Source organism: Miscanthus floridulus, chromosome 10 (assembly GCF_019320115.1).
Source record: "Miscanthus floridulus cultivar M001 chromosome 10, ASM1932011v1, whole genome shotgun sequence".
Lineage (NCBI taxonomy): Eukaryota > Viridiplantae > Streptophyta > Magnoliopsida > Poales > Poaceae > Miscanthus > Miscanthus floridulus.
Window position 1 is genome coordinate 104802643 of NC_089589.1, and position 19793 is coordinate 104822435.

A 19793-nucleotide genomic window follows, 5' to 3' on the forward strand; every position below is an offset into this window, starting at 1 on the left:
GAACCTCAAAGCTCCACAAATATTTAGGGCATAGCTAACTAAGTTAGATCTAGAGAGGCAAGCCATCTGCTTGGATTCCTGATCTTGTCAAGAGTGTAGCTTTGTATAGACTTTTGTATCCTTTCTTATATCTTTCATATTTCATATGTTTGCTACAATTGATATGACATTAATCTTCATATTATTCATGTTCCTAGTTATTATGTTCATCCTCTACTTTGATTATATGCTTAGTTTAGCTAGATTATCTTTATGTTCAAGCATAAGTTTGTATAGCGCTCGCTCTAAAGTACACGGGGTGAGTGGTCGACATTGTATAAGTGTGGTGCTTATACGTTGTTTACTTGCGGATGCACCCTATATTCCGGTCCATGTGATAGATCGCGAGTGTGACGCTCTCGTTGAGTCCTTTGTAGTCCACACCCTGAATATAGGCAATTAGGATCTAGTTGCGATGGAAGTCAGGCTCTGTTTTTTATCTTTCTTAATAATATCCCTTATGTGTAGATATGAAGTTGATCTTATCCTTGATTATTAAGTCTAATTGCACTAATCATAGTATGCTTTGACTTGTAATTAAGGATGACTTAGGAATTAGTTTCTCTGTTGTATCAACTTAGCCATGCTAGTGCCATCTAAAGGAGTACTTTGAGTGTTCAATTATTAATTATCATTTATCATATCTTTATCATATCTCTTCATTTACTCCTGTTATGAGTAGAAGATTGGTTATGGTTTATCTCTCCATCATAAGTATAAGTTATTAATATATTCCCTTTGCCCGTCCTTCCCTGTGATAAAAATATAAATAACGATACCAAGAATACTCCCGGGTGAAGTGCTACAATGGTATATTATCTGTTCGCTTGCAGAACGCTTCATTTATATATTTGTGTTATTTCTGAGTCACAATAAATACCAAAGTACTTCTTAGTGCATTCTTGTAGTGATGCTAGGAACAACAGCCTCTAAATCCAATACTCCAACCGTAGCTCTAGACACCAATTGTTAGAAATTAGCCCTCATAGCATCAAGCTGTCTGCTAATCTCCACGCGTGGAAGCGTTGATTGAATCTATCAAGACAGACATGCAAGATCACAGACAACACCAGAGGCACGATATTTGTTAATGAGGTTCAGCCGAAGCCTACATCCCCGGGGCATGACTACGGGCGCTCCTCGCCAATACCAGCAACATCAGCTGCAGGGACCCGGCAACGTGCCGCTGCCCTCCCACAAACCTGTGGTCATAGTTACAACAACAGCCCTCCTCTCATATTTATGAGGATGCCGGGTTACAGAGTCCTACTCCAACTTTACGCTATACTGCCAAATACAACTTAGAGTCATAGCGTAACTAAACTCGTACATCAATATCCAACACATATCTAACAAAATATACCAATAAAGTACAGTACAGCTATGGTTTCCAAACAATAACACATCACAATCTAGTTGTCGTTCTTGAGATTGATCACACTAAAAATTTATGTAGGATCACAACTGAATTCGCCTATATCCATACAAGCGGCGCATCAATTTTGGTAGCTTTGGCTCTACTGACATAACAGCTGTAGCCTCAATTTCAGTAACTTGTGTAGTTGCCTCTGTTCTACGCTCCTTCCAAGACCTTCTAATCATGTGAAGTTGTTCTGCCACTTCCTTCATTGTTGGTCTCTTATCCATGTCATCAACATTCGAGACCGTACACTTTAGTGCCAACCTCCCAATCTCTTGCAGGACATTGGTTTCTTCTTTGGCTGTTATAACCTTATCGAAGAACGCCTCCCCACTATTATCTGTTTGGTAAGCTTCGGTGAATCTTAAGACAATGTCATCTAAACTAATATTGTTGTCCCTACTAATGAGTGCAAATAGAACACTGCCAAACCTGTACAAGTCATTTTCCATATTCTTCAACACTGACGTAAAGTGATTTGGGTAGTTGTTGAGTATGTTCTCAAGAAAATTGCGCGTAATTACACTATCCCTGGCAGTAATTTCAGTCTCCGTGATAAGCTTACATGCCCCTGAAAAATCTGTGAGCTTTGGCGAAAAGTTATTGTCTAGAAGTATAGTAGATGCTGCAACATTACCATGTCCAATGATACCAGTAGTTGATGAATGGAGGTACTGTAATGCTTCTGCAGTCTTAATTGCAATCCCAATACGTTTGTCTAGGGGAAAATCTTCCTGGCTGCCTAAAATGTCCATAAGGCTACCTTTATTAGCATACTCATATATCAATATCAGACTTTCAGCTTCCAAGCAACAACCCAAAAGTCTGATAATATTCTTGTGAACAATTTGAGACAAGATGATGCCTCCATTGATGATTGCCTTTTCTGAGTCTGCATAAAGAAATTTCCACACCACCACAACTGTATTATCCTCAAGTGTTCCTTTAAAGAACTTAGCTGGTCCCCTTTCCTCGAGTAGACAAGAGTAATTCTCTGTGACATCATTTATCTCCTCCTTTGTGAATCTTGTTACATTTCTTAGTTCTGATAGAATCTTATGATTGCTAGCATTTCTCTCGAGAAAGCTCGGACTCTTCTTGTACCATGAACAGAATGATTCCAAACTGGATTGGGGACGTCTGTTTTCTTGTCTGGTCCTCACCTTTCTTTTAAGCACGCGAAGGCGTTCTGCCACATCAGTCATTTTAAGACGTTCATTTCTATCCCGTCTGAGGCATTCATTTGCTAGTTTCACCATCTGTTGAAGAATCCCTATGTTGTTTTCGTTCGCTATTTCTGAATCAAATAGTCCCCTCAAATCCCTTGCCTTTGCCTCGGCAAAAGTTCCAACTAGGTAAACATCACCCTCCTTTGCCCTTTTTCTAGCTATTAGTTCCAAGAGAACTATTCCGAAACTATAGACATCACTCTTTGGGGTAAGACATCCTGTACGGAGATATTCAGGATCCATGTAATTCATGCTTCCAACTACCGTATTTGTGAACTGAGTGATGCCACCTGAAAGAAGCTTTGACAATCCAAAATCTGATACCTTGGCTGTAAAATTCTCATCTAGAAGGATATTGGCAGGCTTAATATCACCATGATAAATAAGGTCGCCACCACTCGATAAATGCATCGAATGCATGCAGATCAATGCTTCTGCACACCCTATAGCAATACCCAATCTTGTATCCAGTGGGATGGGAATGTTCCTATTATTGTGGAGTATGTCATCAAGGTTTCCATTGGAGATATACTCAGTTATTAACATTAGATTACTTTCACTAATACAATAGCCTATGAGTTTCACAATGTTCTTGTGATTCAGTTTACTATGAATCCTTACTTCTTCCATAAACTCGTCCTTTAAATCTGTACGGATATATTTCTTCACTGCAACTAGATCATAGTCATCGGGAAGGACTCCTTTATACACTTTCCCAAAGCCACCTTCACCAATGCAAATACTATAGTTGTTAGTAATTCCTTTAAGCTCATCTTCCTCGAAATGATTCAAAGTTTGAACTGTCCCATGACTCGCATCCATGGATGAGGACTCCTTGCAGAAGCTTGTGGATATTCCAATCTAGGCCAACAATATATAGATCCCGCAGTCCGAGACTACAGTTGGGAATCTGATAAAAATAATGTGTTATTCATTTTCTAGGCATAGTTAGTTAATTAATAAATGCAACTTTATAGACTTCACTCAGTTCATATATTTAACAGCTCCTAACACTGAATAGTAACTTTGGATTTTTAGAGAAGGATACTCAAGATGACGGGTTATAGAAATCGGTAAAAATGTAAAGAAACAGAAAATGATGCAACGTAACCAGGCCAACCAATACCCCATGGTTGCAAGAAACAGAAAAAAGAACTGCCACTAAAATATGTTACTTCACGAAAAATATGCATGCATTTTCCATGAAATACAAACCCATAAGACCTCTCTATCTAGGCGTACTTTTCTAAGCATCATGTGCTCATATGCATGATCATGCATGGTTTTAGTGATTTAAAGGACAAGACAAACTATGGGGCTAACATTTGTGTTAAGATGCTTCAGACATGTGCATATAGGTCCTAAGAATGCTACGAACAATAGTGATAAAAAATCCAAGCACAAATGGAGTCGGAACATGCACTAAATCACATGAAAGAGCGAGGTCATTGGATCATAAAATGGAGTCCAGTACGTTGCATTGGGAAGACAAGGGTCACCGGATGATACAGTGATAAGAAGGCAAATCATCCGGTGATCATCAACAAGGATGACAGTGAAGAAAAGAAAGAAGTTTCAGTAAGCCTGGCAACAGTCGGAATCCACTTTGCATAGTGCCATAGGATGATACGGTAATAGACCTGGGCTAGCTGGCGGATCATCCGATGAATGGACCAGTGTTAGTGGGCTAAGAAGCAACGGTTGGGAAGGGAGTATGCCGTACATCATGATATGATAAAACATCTCTAGAACCCCATGGATCTTTCCACTAGTACAGAAATAATTTTTACAGATACCTCCTATTTCTTTTAAGAACGATTTATTTAGCAAACTGTTTGTAACTAATTAAAAAACTAAAGTTAATATAAAAATTTGCTTTATGAGCACATGATCATGCATGGTTTACTTGCAAACTGTTTGTAACTAAATATTTGCTAGTTAATACTCCCTCTGTTCCAAATTATAAATCACTTTGACTTTTTTGATGCATCCATTTTACTATGCATCTACATATAATAATATGTCTAGATACATAGCAAAATGAATAAACCAAAAAATCAAAGAGACTTATAATTTGGAACGGATGGAGTATAATAAATAGATTTGTTAGAGTTGATCTTGGCTTAGTCAAAACTGACCGAGTCTTCAAGAGCCTAACAGGTCTCACTAATTTGGACCCATGATCGGTGGTCCCAATAACTGACTAATAGGCACTACTACAGATTTGGACATCACTGTCGGCCTCATCACTGTCGGATTTGTGAGAACCGACAGTGATGTACCTTCACTGCCGGTTATGAGCTTGAAAATGAGAAAATGATTGGGCCTCAGATAAAACCGACAGCGAAGGACCATATCACTGCCGGTTTGTGGCTTGAACCGGCAGTGTTTTGGCGGCCACTTATCACTGCCGGTTCAAGCAAAGAGCCGACAGTGATTGAGATTTATCATAGTCGGTTCTAGCCAAGAACCAACAGTGATAAGCCTACAACACAAAAAGACTGCAGCCGTCCTCTTCTTCCTCCTCTCTTTCATTCCGAGAACAGAGGCGCGCGTTTGGGCCCTTCCATCCATTGTTGCAGCTGCGCTTCCCCATGAAGCAAGCGCTTGGATTTTGAAGAAAGGCTTGATCTTTTTGCTTTAAGGTTAGTAACAAACATCCACTCCTTTGATTTTGTTGCTTAATTAGCTTTCTTTTGATGGTTACATTGCTTGATTCTCATTCTAGTTCTTTCTCTATTTTAGAGAGCACTTTTCCAATTGGACATTTGTGCAAGGCTCAAATTGTGGTGAATCCATCATTCAAAAGGTTGGTGTCTATGAACACATTTAAATTCCTAGCTAATTATTCCATGGTGGTTAAGATCATCATTGTTAGTATGTGATGCTATAATTAGTTCTTAGAAGTAGAGTAGAATAGTTGTTATTCATTATTATGCAATAATTGTTTTTACTACGATTTTGTAACACCCTAAAATTTGCAACTTTGGAAATAGGGTTAAAATGATTTGGTTCTGTATTTTTGTGCATACATGCCGGTGCATTTATTTCTTTGAATTGTGTGGATTTGATTCAAATTGAAAACATTCAAAATGCTTTTGAAAAATAAATTTGAAAATGGCTTTGAAGTAAACGAAAAGAGGGAAAAGGGAATCGAAAAATAAAAGAATTTAAAAAGGTTGTAAAATTTATTTTTGAGAACTTACCAAAAATTTCTTATTTTTAATTAAGTTGAAAAGTGTATTTGAAACTCCATTCAAATTTGGTGTGATTCATATTTGAAATAGGTTTTGAAATAAAAGAAAAGAAATTTTACTCCTTCCCTCTCCTCTCCTATTCGGCCCAAAGCCTGCTGCTGGCCTGCTTCCTTCCCGCTCTCGCGTGGCCCATCCACTTGTCTTCCCCGTCGTGACCCGTTTTCTCCTTCGCTCCCGCGGCCCACCCCACGCACCGGCCCAATACGCGCGGACGTCGCCCGTTTCCCCTCTCTTGGTCGCCGACATGCCGGGCCCGCATGTCAGGCACTTCGTCCTCCCTGTGCGTGTCCAAGCCAGACTCCGTCGCCACCGTGTCCGTCTTCTCCTCTGAGCCACCTCGTTAGTGTCGTGCTCTCCAAGCTTCCCGGCCCCTTAAATAGGAGCGTCGTGCCGCCCGCATCCACCCGAGCACCCGCCGCCCCACCCCACCCTAGTTCGCAGTCGCCACGCCGCAACCTAGCGCCACCATCCACCATCACCCCGCTAAGCCACACACTGCCTCTGTCCTCTCCACACCGCCGAGGATCGCTGAGGTGAGTTCATAGTCTTGCCCTCTTTCTCCCTGTGCTATTCCCATCACGAACCGAGGCCTAAAAACGCCATTTGGCGAAGCTCCGGTGAGGTCCGTCCATGGCGCCGCCGTGACCCCTGCCCTGGCCACTGTTCCGACCAGCGGCCGACTCCCCTCTCCTTTCCCCATCTAATCTCAACCGTCTGCTCCTGATCCAAAGGCTCAAATGAGCCCATACCCCTTCAGCTGCTATTTTTGCATAAGACCCCTCGGGTTCTTAATTTTCTAACCCGCAGTCCATAGCACCTTTCTAGAATATGTTTTCTTCTTTAGAAAGCGTAGTTTCTTCGGATTAGATTCAAAATACGTTTTCATCTATTTACATTTTTGCCACTAATCTTGTTTTAGCCATAAAATCTCTATTTTAACTCCGATTCGACCCGTTCAACTTGTGTTAGGTTCGTATTTACGTTGTCTACATGTTTATACACTTTTAGATATGTTTTCAACTTTTAAAATTCGAGGTTAGATTTAATCTATTATTTTATTAAAGGAAATCTTGTTTAATTCATATCTTCTACGTTTTAGCTCTGATTTGACTTGTTCAAGTTGCGTTAGATTCATGTAACACCCTAAAATTTGCCTCTTTTGAAAATAGGTTTAAAATGATTTATTTCTAAATTTTGTGCTCATGAAATATAGGGAAAATAATATTTTTCATTAAATTAAAATTTATCATAAGGCATAGCAACATGTTTGTGCATACATGCCGGTGCATTTGATTTATTGCAATGAGTGGTTGAATCCAAAATTCAAAAATTAATTCAAATTCTTTGGAAATAAAATTGAAAATGGCTTAGAAATGAAAGAAAAGAAAATTTGAAAATAAAAGAGTTTAAAAAGTTGTAAATTTTATTTTTTGAAAACCTAACAATGGTTCTTCTCCTATTTTGAATTGAAAAATAAATTGGAAATAATATTTGAGTTTGCATAGGTTCATATTTGAATTGGATTTGAAATAAGAAAAGAAAAGAAATAGAAAAGGAAAAGAAAACCTCTCTCTCTCTTGCTCTCTATTTGGCCCAGCCGGTCTGCTCTCCAGACCAGCCTGTTGCTGGCTTCCACTCCCCACCGGCCCTGCTTCCTTGGGCCGACGGCGTGCTCGGCCTGCTCTCACTCCTAGCGGTCCATCCGCTCTTTTCCCCTCTTCCCCGCTGTGGCGCCAGCTCATTTCTACCGGCCTAGCAAAGCCGCACCGTCCTAGCCAGGCCATAGCCTAGCCCCGTGCGCTCGGTCCGCTCAGCAGCAGAAGCTGCTCATGCACCTCCTTACTCTCTCTACCACTCCAGCCCCGCTCTCGCCTACGCCGGCAGGTGGGGCCGCCCTATCAGCTTTATCCTCTACCTCACGCCATATGCGACGCGAACTCGCCGCTATGCCGTCTCCATCTTCGTTATGCCTCTTCCGGTTGCGTGCACCCCACGTCCTCTGGCCTCTTTAATATCGAGCATAAGCTCGTGCTGCCCTCACCAAACCCTAGAATCGAGCTCTAGCGCCGCCCTATGCTCTAGCTCCGCAACCTCGGATCTGCCAAGAAGAAGAAGACGCCGCCGGGCCGATTAGCAGTTCATCTGTCATGGTAAGATGATCTCCAAGTTTCGTGTGGACTTCATGAACCCGCAGAACCCCTTAACTCTCTCTCTCCCGCTCTGTGATGCCTTGCACCGCTATGACGTCGCTCCGCCGCCGCCATGGCACGCTGCTAGCTAGCTCTGCTCACCAATAGTTGCTACAGATCGCATAGCCGAGTTCACCTTAGCCCTATCTAGCTCCTAGAGCCAACCCTGAGTCCAATTTAGCTCCGTAGCGCTTGTCCCCAATTTCTCCGACGAGAAATCCCCAATGCCGGTGAAATCGCCGCCGCTCAGTCACTGTTCCGACGCCGGCATCTCTTCTCCCTTCCCGTCTTCTAATCTCAGCCGTCTATTCCCGATCCAACGGCCTAAGATTTCTCGTACCCCTTCGCCTATTATTGTTGCTAAAGAGCCCCTGCTCTTTTATAGATTCTAACCCATGGTCCATTGTGTATTTCACAGATTACGCCTTCTTCTTTTAAAAGCGTATTTTGTTTGGTTGACTTCAAAAATACGTTTTCACTTATTTACAGTTTTGCCACTAATCTTGTTTTAGCCTTAAAATTTCTGTTTTAACTCCAATTTGACCCGTTCAAATTGCGTTAGGTTCGTAATTTCATAATCTACATGTTCATAGTACTGTTAGATATGTTTCTGTAGCACCCAGTTTTAAGAACAAAACCAGATACGCACCATATGTGAGCCTAGGAAGTTAAATCTCACATATAGCTACAAATAAGGGTAATATCAAAAGACAATGCTCAATATATAACATACTTAGTATAAAGGATATAACCTTACACAGCAAATAGTAGAAAGACAACTCCGATCTTTGGGTGAAGACTCCAATTCCCATAGGGACAACAGACTAGTTGATCACAAGCCTAACTCCTCTATACTAGCAATCTAGTACCCATCCGGGATTTTTCCAAATAATTAAAAAATAAAGCAAGGGTAAGTACATGTCATACTCAACAAATATAACATGAGGTTCATGAGGCTCAAAAGGCTAACACTGGTTTAACTGCGATTAGCTTTTAATGGTTATAATTTTAGCATAGGAGTAGCAACAAGTTTATCTCAAGCCCATAAACACGTGATCAGGTAAACATGAATAATGAAAAGCATAAACAATAATCATTAATGAGCATCTTTATCATCAGTGTTCATCATCTATTCCATAAGGGTTCCAAGGCTGCTCGTGATCGTGAGCACGGCTGATATACCAGTTTTACACTTTACAAAGGTTGTACACTTTCACTGTGAGTCGTGATTTACCCTATCGCCCGAGGTGATCAGCCCCTTGACCCACTACTAAGGAAGGTTGGCAGGGTTCACTATGAAGCCTTTCAAAGGATCGTCTAACAAGTTAGGGCCGCTAAGGTTTCCCCATCAATAAGCATGAACCCCCCTCTAAGGAGTGACTAACAAAATACAAAGAAACCAAAGTGCACCCTCTTGGCAGGCCGAGAACATACAAATCAGAGCCCCTCTTGCGCCATAAAGGTAACCACTAACAAGCTAGAAAAGGTCCTCATACTGAGCTAAAGCTAGAGCCATGTAGCCCTCATAGTTGTACTGTAAGTTCTGGATAATCACTTACAGATAAGTCCTTAGAGAGAGGAATCTAAGAGCATTTAGAAAGTAGCAAAACACTCTAGCCCCCTGTTTCCATGTTGCAAAAAAAGCATCTTTTAGTGTTTATTGCATATACCATAAGTCAAGTTATAAGATTATGGTTGTAGTTGAGCACTAGCATCATACTACCCAATGCAATAACCCATAGGAATCAAGGTATAAGTTCAATTCTAGGGAATCACTATCAAGGTGACACATGCAATATGAATTTAATATATTAAAGTGAATAGGAAACAAGGATGATCCCAGGCTATACTTGCTTTAAACTCATATCCTTCTTTGAGTCCAAAACTTCAAAGATCTGCTTCTTGATTCACCACGTATAACTCACCGACTGGACAAAATCATAAAGCACCACACAAGCATCCAAGCAATCATACACGAAGCAAACAATAGATCTAAATTAGAACAGTACACCAAGCATAAAATCAAGATGAAAAGTTTGTAAAGCAAATCTACGTCTCGCTACGAACACACAGACGCGAAAAACACTCTAATTGGAGCTACGGTGAAAAAGATACATCTACTGAAAGATTTGCTTCATACGTGGAAAAGAAAACTATAGGCTTTATTTATTTTAACTATATAAAATTATATATATATATAAGATATTTTATAAATAATATAAATTGAATTAAATCAAATTTAGATTTAAATCATAAAACTAAAGTAAAACAAATCATATTTTATTTATAAAATCCAGTTGCATACTTATTATTCAAATTAAAGTTTAAATATAAAATTCCAGAAATAGTGACATGATAAACATTGTTACTAATGCATAATTTATGTTATTACGAATCCAACGCAACTTGAATGGGCTTAAACAGAGTTAAAACGTAGAAGATATGAATTAAACAAGGTTTCCTTTATTAAAATAATAAATTAAATCTACCCTCGAATTTTAAAAGTTAAAAACATCCTTAACAGTAGTATGAACACGTAGACAACGTAAATACAAACCTAATGCAATTTGAACGGGTCCAATCAGAGTTAAAACGACAAAGTTATAGCCTAAATAAATCTAATGGCAAAACTATAAATATCTAAAAATGTATTTTTGAAGCCAACCGAGCAAAATACGCTTTTCAAAGAAGAAGACGTATTCTGTTAAATACGCCAAGGACTGTGGGTTAGAATTTGTAAAAGGGTAGGGGCTCTTTAGCAATTGTGCCTGTGAACCGGTAACTTCTAATCTGGGATGTTGATCGTGAATCGGATAGCTATGATTGGTTGGGGGAGATGAGGTCGTTGGCGGCTGCATCCAGACGATGGCGCCATGGCCGGATCAGCTCAGCCTTGCCGAAGTTGGTCTAGGTGATGACCTCAGGCATAATTGGATACAGGAAGATCACGGAAAGAGAGAGGAGGATGATGCGAACTCACCAAGGATGTTCCTGACGGAAGAGGAGGCACGGAGACAACGCGCGGCTTGGCGGCCGACGGCGGATGGCGGCGCGAGCTCGCTAGGGCAAGGACGGCACATGCGACTCAGGCGAGGCGGCGCAGGGGCTCTGGATTTTGTAGGGGCGGAGCGACATAGGCGGCACGACAAAGTAGTGGCATGGGGCTCTCGGCCTGACGCGAAAGTGGAACGGACTCGGAGTCCATGGCGGTGGTGGTGGAGTCCGATGTGGTGACGAGGTAGGAGACGCGGCTGATGCGTGGGCCCAGGGTGGCAGCGACTGCGCGCAAGGGAGAGGAGACATGGTGTGACGCGACCTGCATGGGTGCCGAGCGGCTTTAGGCCTCAGCTGGGCTGAGCGAAAGAGAAAGAGCTGGGCTGAGCGGAAGAAAACTAAGAGAGAGGGAGGGAGCAGGCCTAGCAGGCCATTGGCCCAAGGAAGCAGGGCCGGTAGAGAGTGGAAGCCAGCATCAGGCCAGGCCAGAGAGCAGGCCGGTAGGGCCAAATAGAGAGCAAGAGAGAGAGAGGTTTTCTTTTTCTTTTCCTTTTCTATTTCTTTTCTTTTCTTATTTCAAATCCAATTCAAATATGAACCTATGCAAAATCAAATATTATTTCCAATTTATTTTTCAATTCAAAATAGGAGAAGAACCAATGTTAGGTTTTCAAAAAATAAATTTTACAACTTTTTGAACTCTCTTATTTTCAAATTTTCTTTTTCTTTAATTTCAAAATTATTTTTAATTTCTTTTGCAAAAGCAATTAAAACCATTTTGAATTTTCAATCAAAACCACTCAATCAAATACATCAAATGCAAGGGCATGTATGCTCAAACATGTTGCTACCTTATGATGAATTTTTAAAAATAAAATATGATTTGTTTTACTTTAGTTTTATAATTCAAATCTAAATTTGACTTAATTCAATTTATATTATTTATAAAATATCTTATATATGAATTTATATAGTTAAAATAAATGAAGCCTTTAGTTTTCTTTTCCACGTATAAAGCAAATTTATCGGTAGATGTATCTTTTTCACCGTAGCTCTGATTAGCGTGCTTTTTTACGTCTGTGTATTCGTAGCAAGACATAGATTCGCTTTACAAACTTTTCATATTGATTTTTATGCTTGGTATACTATTCTCATTTAGATATATTGTTTGCTTCGTGTATGATTGTATGGATGCTTGTGTGGTGCTTTATGATCTTGTCCAGTCGGTGAGTTATACGTGGTGAATCAAGAAGCGGATCTTTAAAGTTTTGGACTTGAAGAAGGATCTAAGTTTAAGGAAAGTATAGCATGGGATCTTCCTTGTTGTCCTATACACCTTAAATCATTTAATTCATACTACATGTGTCTACCTTGACTGCCACTAAGGATATCCTCGACTTTTGTACTTATACCTTGATACCTTTGGGTTATTGCATTGGGTAGCTTTGCTAGTGCTCAACTAGAACCATGATCTTGTAACTTGACTAATGGTATATGCAATAAACATTAAAATATGCTTTTTAGCAACATGGAATAAGGGGGCTAGGGCATTGTGCTATTTTTATGGTGCTCTAGATTCCTCTCCCTAAGGACTTATCTGTAAGTGATCATCTGGGACTTACAGTACAGCTGTGAGGGCTATATAGCTCTGGCTTTAGCTTAGTATGAGGACCTTTTCTAGCTTGTTAGTTGTTACCTTTATGGTGTAAGAGGGGCTCCAATTTGTATGATCTCGGCCTACCACGAGGGTGTACTTTGGTTTCTTTGTATTTTGTTAGTCACTCCTTAGAGGGGGGTTCGTGCTTATTAATGGGGAAACCTTAGCGGCCCTAACTTTATAGACGAACCTTTGAAAGGCTTCATAGTGAACCCTACCGGCCTTCCTTGGAAGTGGGTCAAGAGATTAGCTACCTCGAGCAAAAGGGTAAATCATGACTCACGGTGAAAGTGTACAACCTCTATAGAGTGTAAAACTAGTATATCAGTCATGCTCACGGTCATGAGCGGCCTTAGAACCCTTACGGAATAGATGATGAACACTTATGATACTGATGATAAAGATGCTCACTAATGATTATTGTTTATGCTATTCATTAATCTTGTTTACCTGATCATGTGTTTATGGGCTTGTGATAAACTTGTTGCTACCCCTTTGCTAAAATTGTGACAACTCAAAGCTAATCACAGTTAAACCAGTGTCAGCCTTTTGAGCCTCATGAACCCCATGTTATATTTGTTGAGTACGACATGTACTTACGCTTGCTTTACTTTTTAAATCTTTGGGAAAATCCTGGATGGGTACCAGATTGCTAGAGTTTGGAGGAATTAGGCTTGTGATCAACCAGTCAGTTGTCCCTATGGAGTTGGAGTCTTCACCTGAGGGTCAGAGTTATCTTTCCGATGTTTGCTATCTAAGGTTATATTCTCTATACAAAGTACGTTATATATTGAGCATTGTCTATTGATATTACCCTTATTTGTAGGTATATGTGAGATTTGACTTCCTGGGCTCACATATGATGTGTATCTGGTTTTGTTCTTAAAATTCAGTGCTACAAAGTGGTATCAGAGCAATATTGACTATAGGATGCAAGCCTAGTAGAAACTGGTCGTTCTAAGGTTTAAAAGTTGCTACAAAAACCCTTGCTCTATGAACCTTGATATTTTCTTCTCTACTATATCTCTACCCTTGTTATTCATCTCTACCTTGGTGCTTATTTTGAAGTCTTTATTCTCATCATCACTCCTTGATTTGATATGCTTTTAGAACTGTCCCTCATCACCTTCTTGCGTAATCTGAAGACGAGTCTTAGGATTGTTACCCCTAGTGTAATGAGAACGATAGTATCGCAAGTTGAGACAATGATTGAGTTGTGCACCTTTATTCCTTTGTTGATTTGTCATTATGCTTATGATTGTTTTACTTCTTTGTAATTACTACAATGATCATGTTAGGTGTTCCCACAATTTCATTTAGTTTATAGGACTAAGGTATAAGGATTAATGAAATAAATAGTCGGGTTTTGGTTATCTCCTGTTTCCTCTATCCTGTCTTTTCGGAGCATCCTACACTTATTGGCTTACATCTGTGTTCTTGAACTACCAAAAATTATGAGAAAATTTTGTACAATAGTAGACTTCAATATCTTTCTCTAAGCAGAAGAATCATCCTGATAGCTATTTTGGTTATGGAGATATGAAAATCATAAGGTAACGCATCCGTGCTGTTTAAAAGCTAGAGCAATTTCTGTTGTGCACTATTTTTGACTACCTGAACTGCATAATTTGGAAAAGTGTTCTATAAGGAAGTTGTGGAGAATTTTATAAGCTTTCCAACGGTATAATCTACAACTTTATTGGATGAGAGTTACAGCTATTTTACTATGCTATTATTTTCCTGCTCATGAGGAATTTTAGATTTCTTGTTCTTGCCCATACACAAGAGTATCACTGGGATGTCAGAATGTCTTGATACTAGTTAGATCATCTGGAAGAAGGTGCAAGCTACCCTTTTTGTGTTCCCTAGTTGATCTTTTCTTAAGGGGTAGCTAAGTTGAAGGATTTGAAAGATGAAGTGCAGCATTTTAGTTCTCAAGAGCCATGTTTGTCATCTCCCACTATCACCTTGATAACGACAAATATTTCTACTAGTAAGGAAGGTTATGATTGTGGTGAGATTGAACACTATAAGAACGGTTGTGTTTGAGAAGTTTGCTGAGAGTAATCGAAGCCAGAATCAACAGCAGCAGGAGTCAGAACAGAATGTCCATAAGGAGCAGGTGCAAGGCAATAAGTTAAAGCGAAACTACATTCAAGGCTGGTTGAACAATGTGGATCTGATTACCACTCATGGAGCTAAGGAGGTTGTTTATGGTTTGATTGCAGTAAGCTCAGACACTGCTGTGGTGTTATTGGACCCCAGTGCATCACATACATTCATCTCTAGGGAATATGTGGAAGAACATAAGATAACTATGCTTCCGATGAGGAAACCCCTAATAGTTAACTCTCTAGGAGGAGAAAATAAGGCAAACCGCTTATGCCCAAAAGTTAGTCTTCACATAAAAGGGAAGAACTTCGAGGCAAACCTTATAGTCTTGGAGTTAATGGACACTGATGTTATCCTTGGAAATGGATGGTTATCTGCTTGTAAAGGAGTGATTAAGTACGCCCAGCGTTTGGTGCTTCTAACCACACCGTCAGGAGAAAGAATTGAGTATGAGGTTATTCAACCTGCACCTGAGGAATACGAGAATGACCTATTAGAAGGTGCATCCTGTGAGGATAGTAATGTGGACAATGAGTTTTTAGATGTCAGCGTAAAGGAGCAAACACCATTGGAGGATCTCAATACAAGAGACGATCATGCTTATTCAGATTAGCCAACCAGGATCTTAGAATGGCTCTTAATGAAAGATATAACTTGGAAAAAATGAGGGTCGAATAAAGGCAGAGTATCCATATCTCTTTTATCACTATCTTCGAAATCTCGAGGACAAGATTCATCTTAAGGGGGGTAGAATTGTAATACCCTAAAATTTGCCTCTTTTGAAAATAGGTTTAAAATGATTTATTTCTGAATTTTGTGCTCATGAAATAGGGAAAAGAATATTTTTCATTAAATTAAAATTTATCATAAGGCATAGCAACATGTTTGTGCATACATGCCGGTGCATTTGATTTATTGCAATGAGTGGTTGAATCCAAAATTTAAAAATGAATTCAAATTCTTTGGAAATAATATTGAAAAGGGCTTAGAAATAAAAGAAAAGAAAATTTGAAAATAAAAGAGTTTAAAAAGTTGTAAAATTTATTTTTTGAAAACCTAACAATGGTTCTACTCCTATTTTGAATTGAAAAATAAATTGGAAATAATATTTGAGTTTGCATATGTTCATATTTAAATTGGATTTGAAATAAGAAAAGAAAAGAAATAGAAAAGGAAAAGAAAACGTCTCTCTCTCTTGCTCTCTATTTGGCCCAGCCGGTCTGCTCTCTGGCCCGGCCTACTGCTGGCTTCCACTCCCCACCGGCCCTGCTTCCTTGGGCCGATGGCCTGCTCGGCCTACTCCCGCTCCCAGCGGCCCATCCGCTCTTTTCCCCTCTTCCCCGATGTGGCGCCGGCTCATTTCCACCGGCCTAGCAAAGCCGCACCGGCCCAGCCAGGCCACAGCCTAGCCTCGCGCGCTCGGCCCGCTCAGCAGTAAAAGCCGCTCGTGCACCTCCTTACTCTCTCTACCACTCCGGCCCTGCTCTCATCGATGCCGACAAGTGAGGCCGCCTTGTCAGCTCTATCCTCTACCTCACGCCATATGCGACGTGAACTCTCCGCTATGCCATCTCTGTCTTTGTTACGCCTCTTCCGGTTGCGTGCACCCCACATCCTTCGGCCTCTTTAATACCGAGCCTAAGCTTGTGCTGCCCTCGCCAAACCCTAGAATTGAGCTCTAGCGCCGCCCTGTGCTCTAGCTCTGTAGCCTCGGATCCGCCGAGAAGAAGAAGACGCCACCGAGCCGATTAGTAGTTTATCCGTCACGGTAAGATGATCTCCAAGTTTCACGTGGACTTCATGAACCCGTAGAACCCATTACCTCTCTCTCTCCCACTCTATGATGCCTTGCACTGCTATGCTGTCACTCTGCCGCTGCCATGGCACGCTGCTAGCTAGCTCTGCTCGCCAATAGTTGCAACAGATCGCATAGCCAAGTTCGCCTTAGCCCTATCTAGCTCCTAGAGCCAACCCCGAGTCCAATTTAGCTCCGTAGCGCTTCTCCCCAATTTCTCCGATGAGAAATCCCCAATGCCGACGAAATCACCGCCGCTCAGTCACTGTTCTGGTGCCGGCATCTCTTCTCCCTCCCCGTCTTCTAATCTCATCCGTCTATTCTCGATCCAACGGTCCAAGATTTCCGTACCCCTTCGCCTGTCATTATTGCTAAAGAGCCCCTGCCCTTTTATAGATTCTAACCCGTGGTCCAATCTGTATTTCACAGATTACGCCTTCTTCTTTTAAAAGCGTATTTTGTCCGGTTGACTTCAAAAATACGTTTTCACTTATTTACAGTTTTGCCACTAATCTTGTTTTAGCCATAAAATTTCCGTTTTAACTCCGATTTGACCCGTTCAAATTACGTTAGGTTCGTAATTTCATAATCTACATGTTCATAGTACTGTTAGATATGTTTTTAACTTTTAAAATTTGAGGTTAGATTTAATCTACTATTTTATTAAAGAAAATCTTGTTTAATTCATATCTTCTACGTTTTAGCTCTGATTTGACCTGTTCAAGTTGCGTTAGATTCATAGCGACGAGATCTATGCATTAGTAACATTGTTTGCCATATTACTATTTCTGAAATTTCATGGTTTAAATCATATCTTGATTAATAATTATGCAACTAGACTTTATAAATAAAATATGATTTGTTTTACTTTAGTTTTATAATTCAAATCTAAATTTGACTTAATTCAATTTATATTATTTATAAAATATCTTATATATGAATTTATATAGTTAAAATAAATGAAGCCTATAGTTTTCTTTTCCACGTATAAAGCAAATCTATCGGTAGATGTATCTTTTTCATCGTAGCTCCGATTAGCGTGCTTTTCGCGTCTGTGTATTCGTAGCAAGACGTAGATTCGCTTTACAAACTTTTCATATTGATTTTATGCTTGGTGTACTATTCTAATTTAGATCTATTGTTTGCTTCATGTATGATTGCATGGATGCTTGTGTGGTGCTTTATGATCTTGTCCAGTCGGTGAGTTATACGTGGTGAATCAAGAAGCAGATCTTTGAAGTTTGGACTTGAAGAAGGATCTAAGTTGAAGGCAAGTATAGCATGGGATCTTCCTTGTTGTTCTATTCACCTTAATATCATTTAATTCATACTGCATGTGTCTACCTTGACTACCACTAAGGATTCCCTAGTACTTTGTACCTTGTGCCTTGATACCTTTGGGTTATTGCATTGGGTAGTATGATGCTAGTGCTCAAGTACAACCATGATCTTGTAACTTGACTAATGGTATATGCAATAAATACTAAAAGATGCTTTTAGCAACATGGAACAAGGGGGCTAGAGCATTTGACTATTTTTATGGTGCTCTAGATTCCTCTCCCTAAGGACTTATCTATAAGTGATCATCTGGGACTTACAGTACAGCTGTGAGGGCTATATGGCTCTGGCTTTAGCTCAGTATGAGGACCTTTTCTAGCTTGTTAGTGGTTACCTTTATGGCACAAGTAGGGCTATGATTTGTATGATCTTAGCCTACCAAGAGGGTGCACTTTGGTTTCTTTGTATTTTGTTAGTCACTCCTTGGAGGGGGGTTCATGCTTATTGATGGGAAAACCTTAGCGGGCCTAACTTGTTAGACGAACCTTTGAAAGGCTTCATAGTGAACCCTGCCGACCTTCCTTTGAAGTGGGTCAAGAGATTAGCTACCTCGGGCAAAAGGGTAAATCACGACTCACAGTGAAAGTGTACAACCTCTACAGAGTGTAAAACTTGTATATCAGCCATGCTCACGGTCACGAGCGGCCTTGGAACCCTGACGGAATAGATGATGAACACTTATGATACTGATGATAAAAATGCTCACTAATGATTACTATTTATGCTATTCATTAATTATGTTTACCTGATCATGTGTTTATGGGCTTGTGATAAACTTGTTGCTACCCTTTGCTAAAATTATGACAACTAAATGCTAATCGTAGTTCAACCAGAGTCAGCCTTTTGAGCCTCATGAACCCCATTTTATATTTGTTGAGTACGACATGTACTTACGCTTGCTTTACTTTTTAAATCTTTGGAAAAAATCCCGGATGGGTACCAGATTGCTAGAGTTTGGAGGAATTAGGCCTATGATCAACTAGTTAGTTGTCCCTGTGAAGTTGGAGTCTTCACCCGAGGGTCAGAGTTGTCTTTCCGTTGTTTGCTAAGGTTATATTCTCTATACTAAGTAGTTACATATTGAGCATTGTCTATTGATATTACCCTTATTTGTAGCTATATGTGAGATTTGATTTCCTGGGCTCACATATGGTGTGTATCTGGTTTTGTTCTTAAAACCTGATGCTACAATTCATAGCGACAAGATCTACGCGTTAGTAACAGTGTTTACCATATTACTATTTTGAAATTTCATGGTTTAAATCATATCTTGATTAATAATTATGCAACTGGATTTTATAAATAAAATATGATTTGTTTTACTTTAGTTTTATAATTCAAATCTAAATTTGACTTAATTCAATTTATATATGCTTTTATATAGTTAAAACACATGAAGCTTATAGTTTATATTTTCTCTTATGAGTAGATCTTTCGGTTGCCGTTTCTTTCAAACCGTAGCTCCGATTAGCGTGTCTCTCGCGACTGTGTGTTCGTAGCAATGCGTAGAGTCGTGTTTCAAACTCCTTTACCTACTTTTTTGTATGTTTGGTGTATTGTTCTAATTTAGATCTATTGTTTGCTTCATGTATGATTGCCTGGATGTTTGTGTGGTGTTCTACGATTACGTCCAGTCAGTGAGATATACGTGGTGATCAAGAAGAAGAAAAAGAACGACGTTGAAGATTAAAGCTTACCAAAGGATCGGTGTTTTAAGGAAAGTATAGCATGGGATCTTCCTTGTTGTCCTATTCACCTTAATA

The 19793-nt window shown here is 39.9% G+C and overlaps 1 protein-coding gene across 2 annotated transcripts in view; it reads right to left on the reverse strand.

The window, feature by feature from the left end:
- Positions 1 to 1296: 1296 nt before the first annotated feature.
- Positions 1297 to 19793, reverse strand: part of LOC136485229 (uncharacterized) — a 29571-nt gene continuing 11074 nt past the window's right edge. For both annotated transcript variants that reach the window (XM_066482153.1, XM_066482152.1), the window contains one exon: positions 1297 to 3598. In XM_066482153.1, coding sequence (XP_066338250.1) covers positions 1498 to 3510 — 2013 coding nt within the window. In that variant the 5' untranslated portion in view covers positions 3511 to 3598 and the 3' untranslated portion in view covers positions 1297 to 1497. The remainder of the gene's footprint in view (positions 3599 to 19793) is intronic.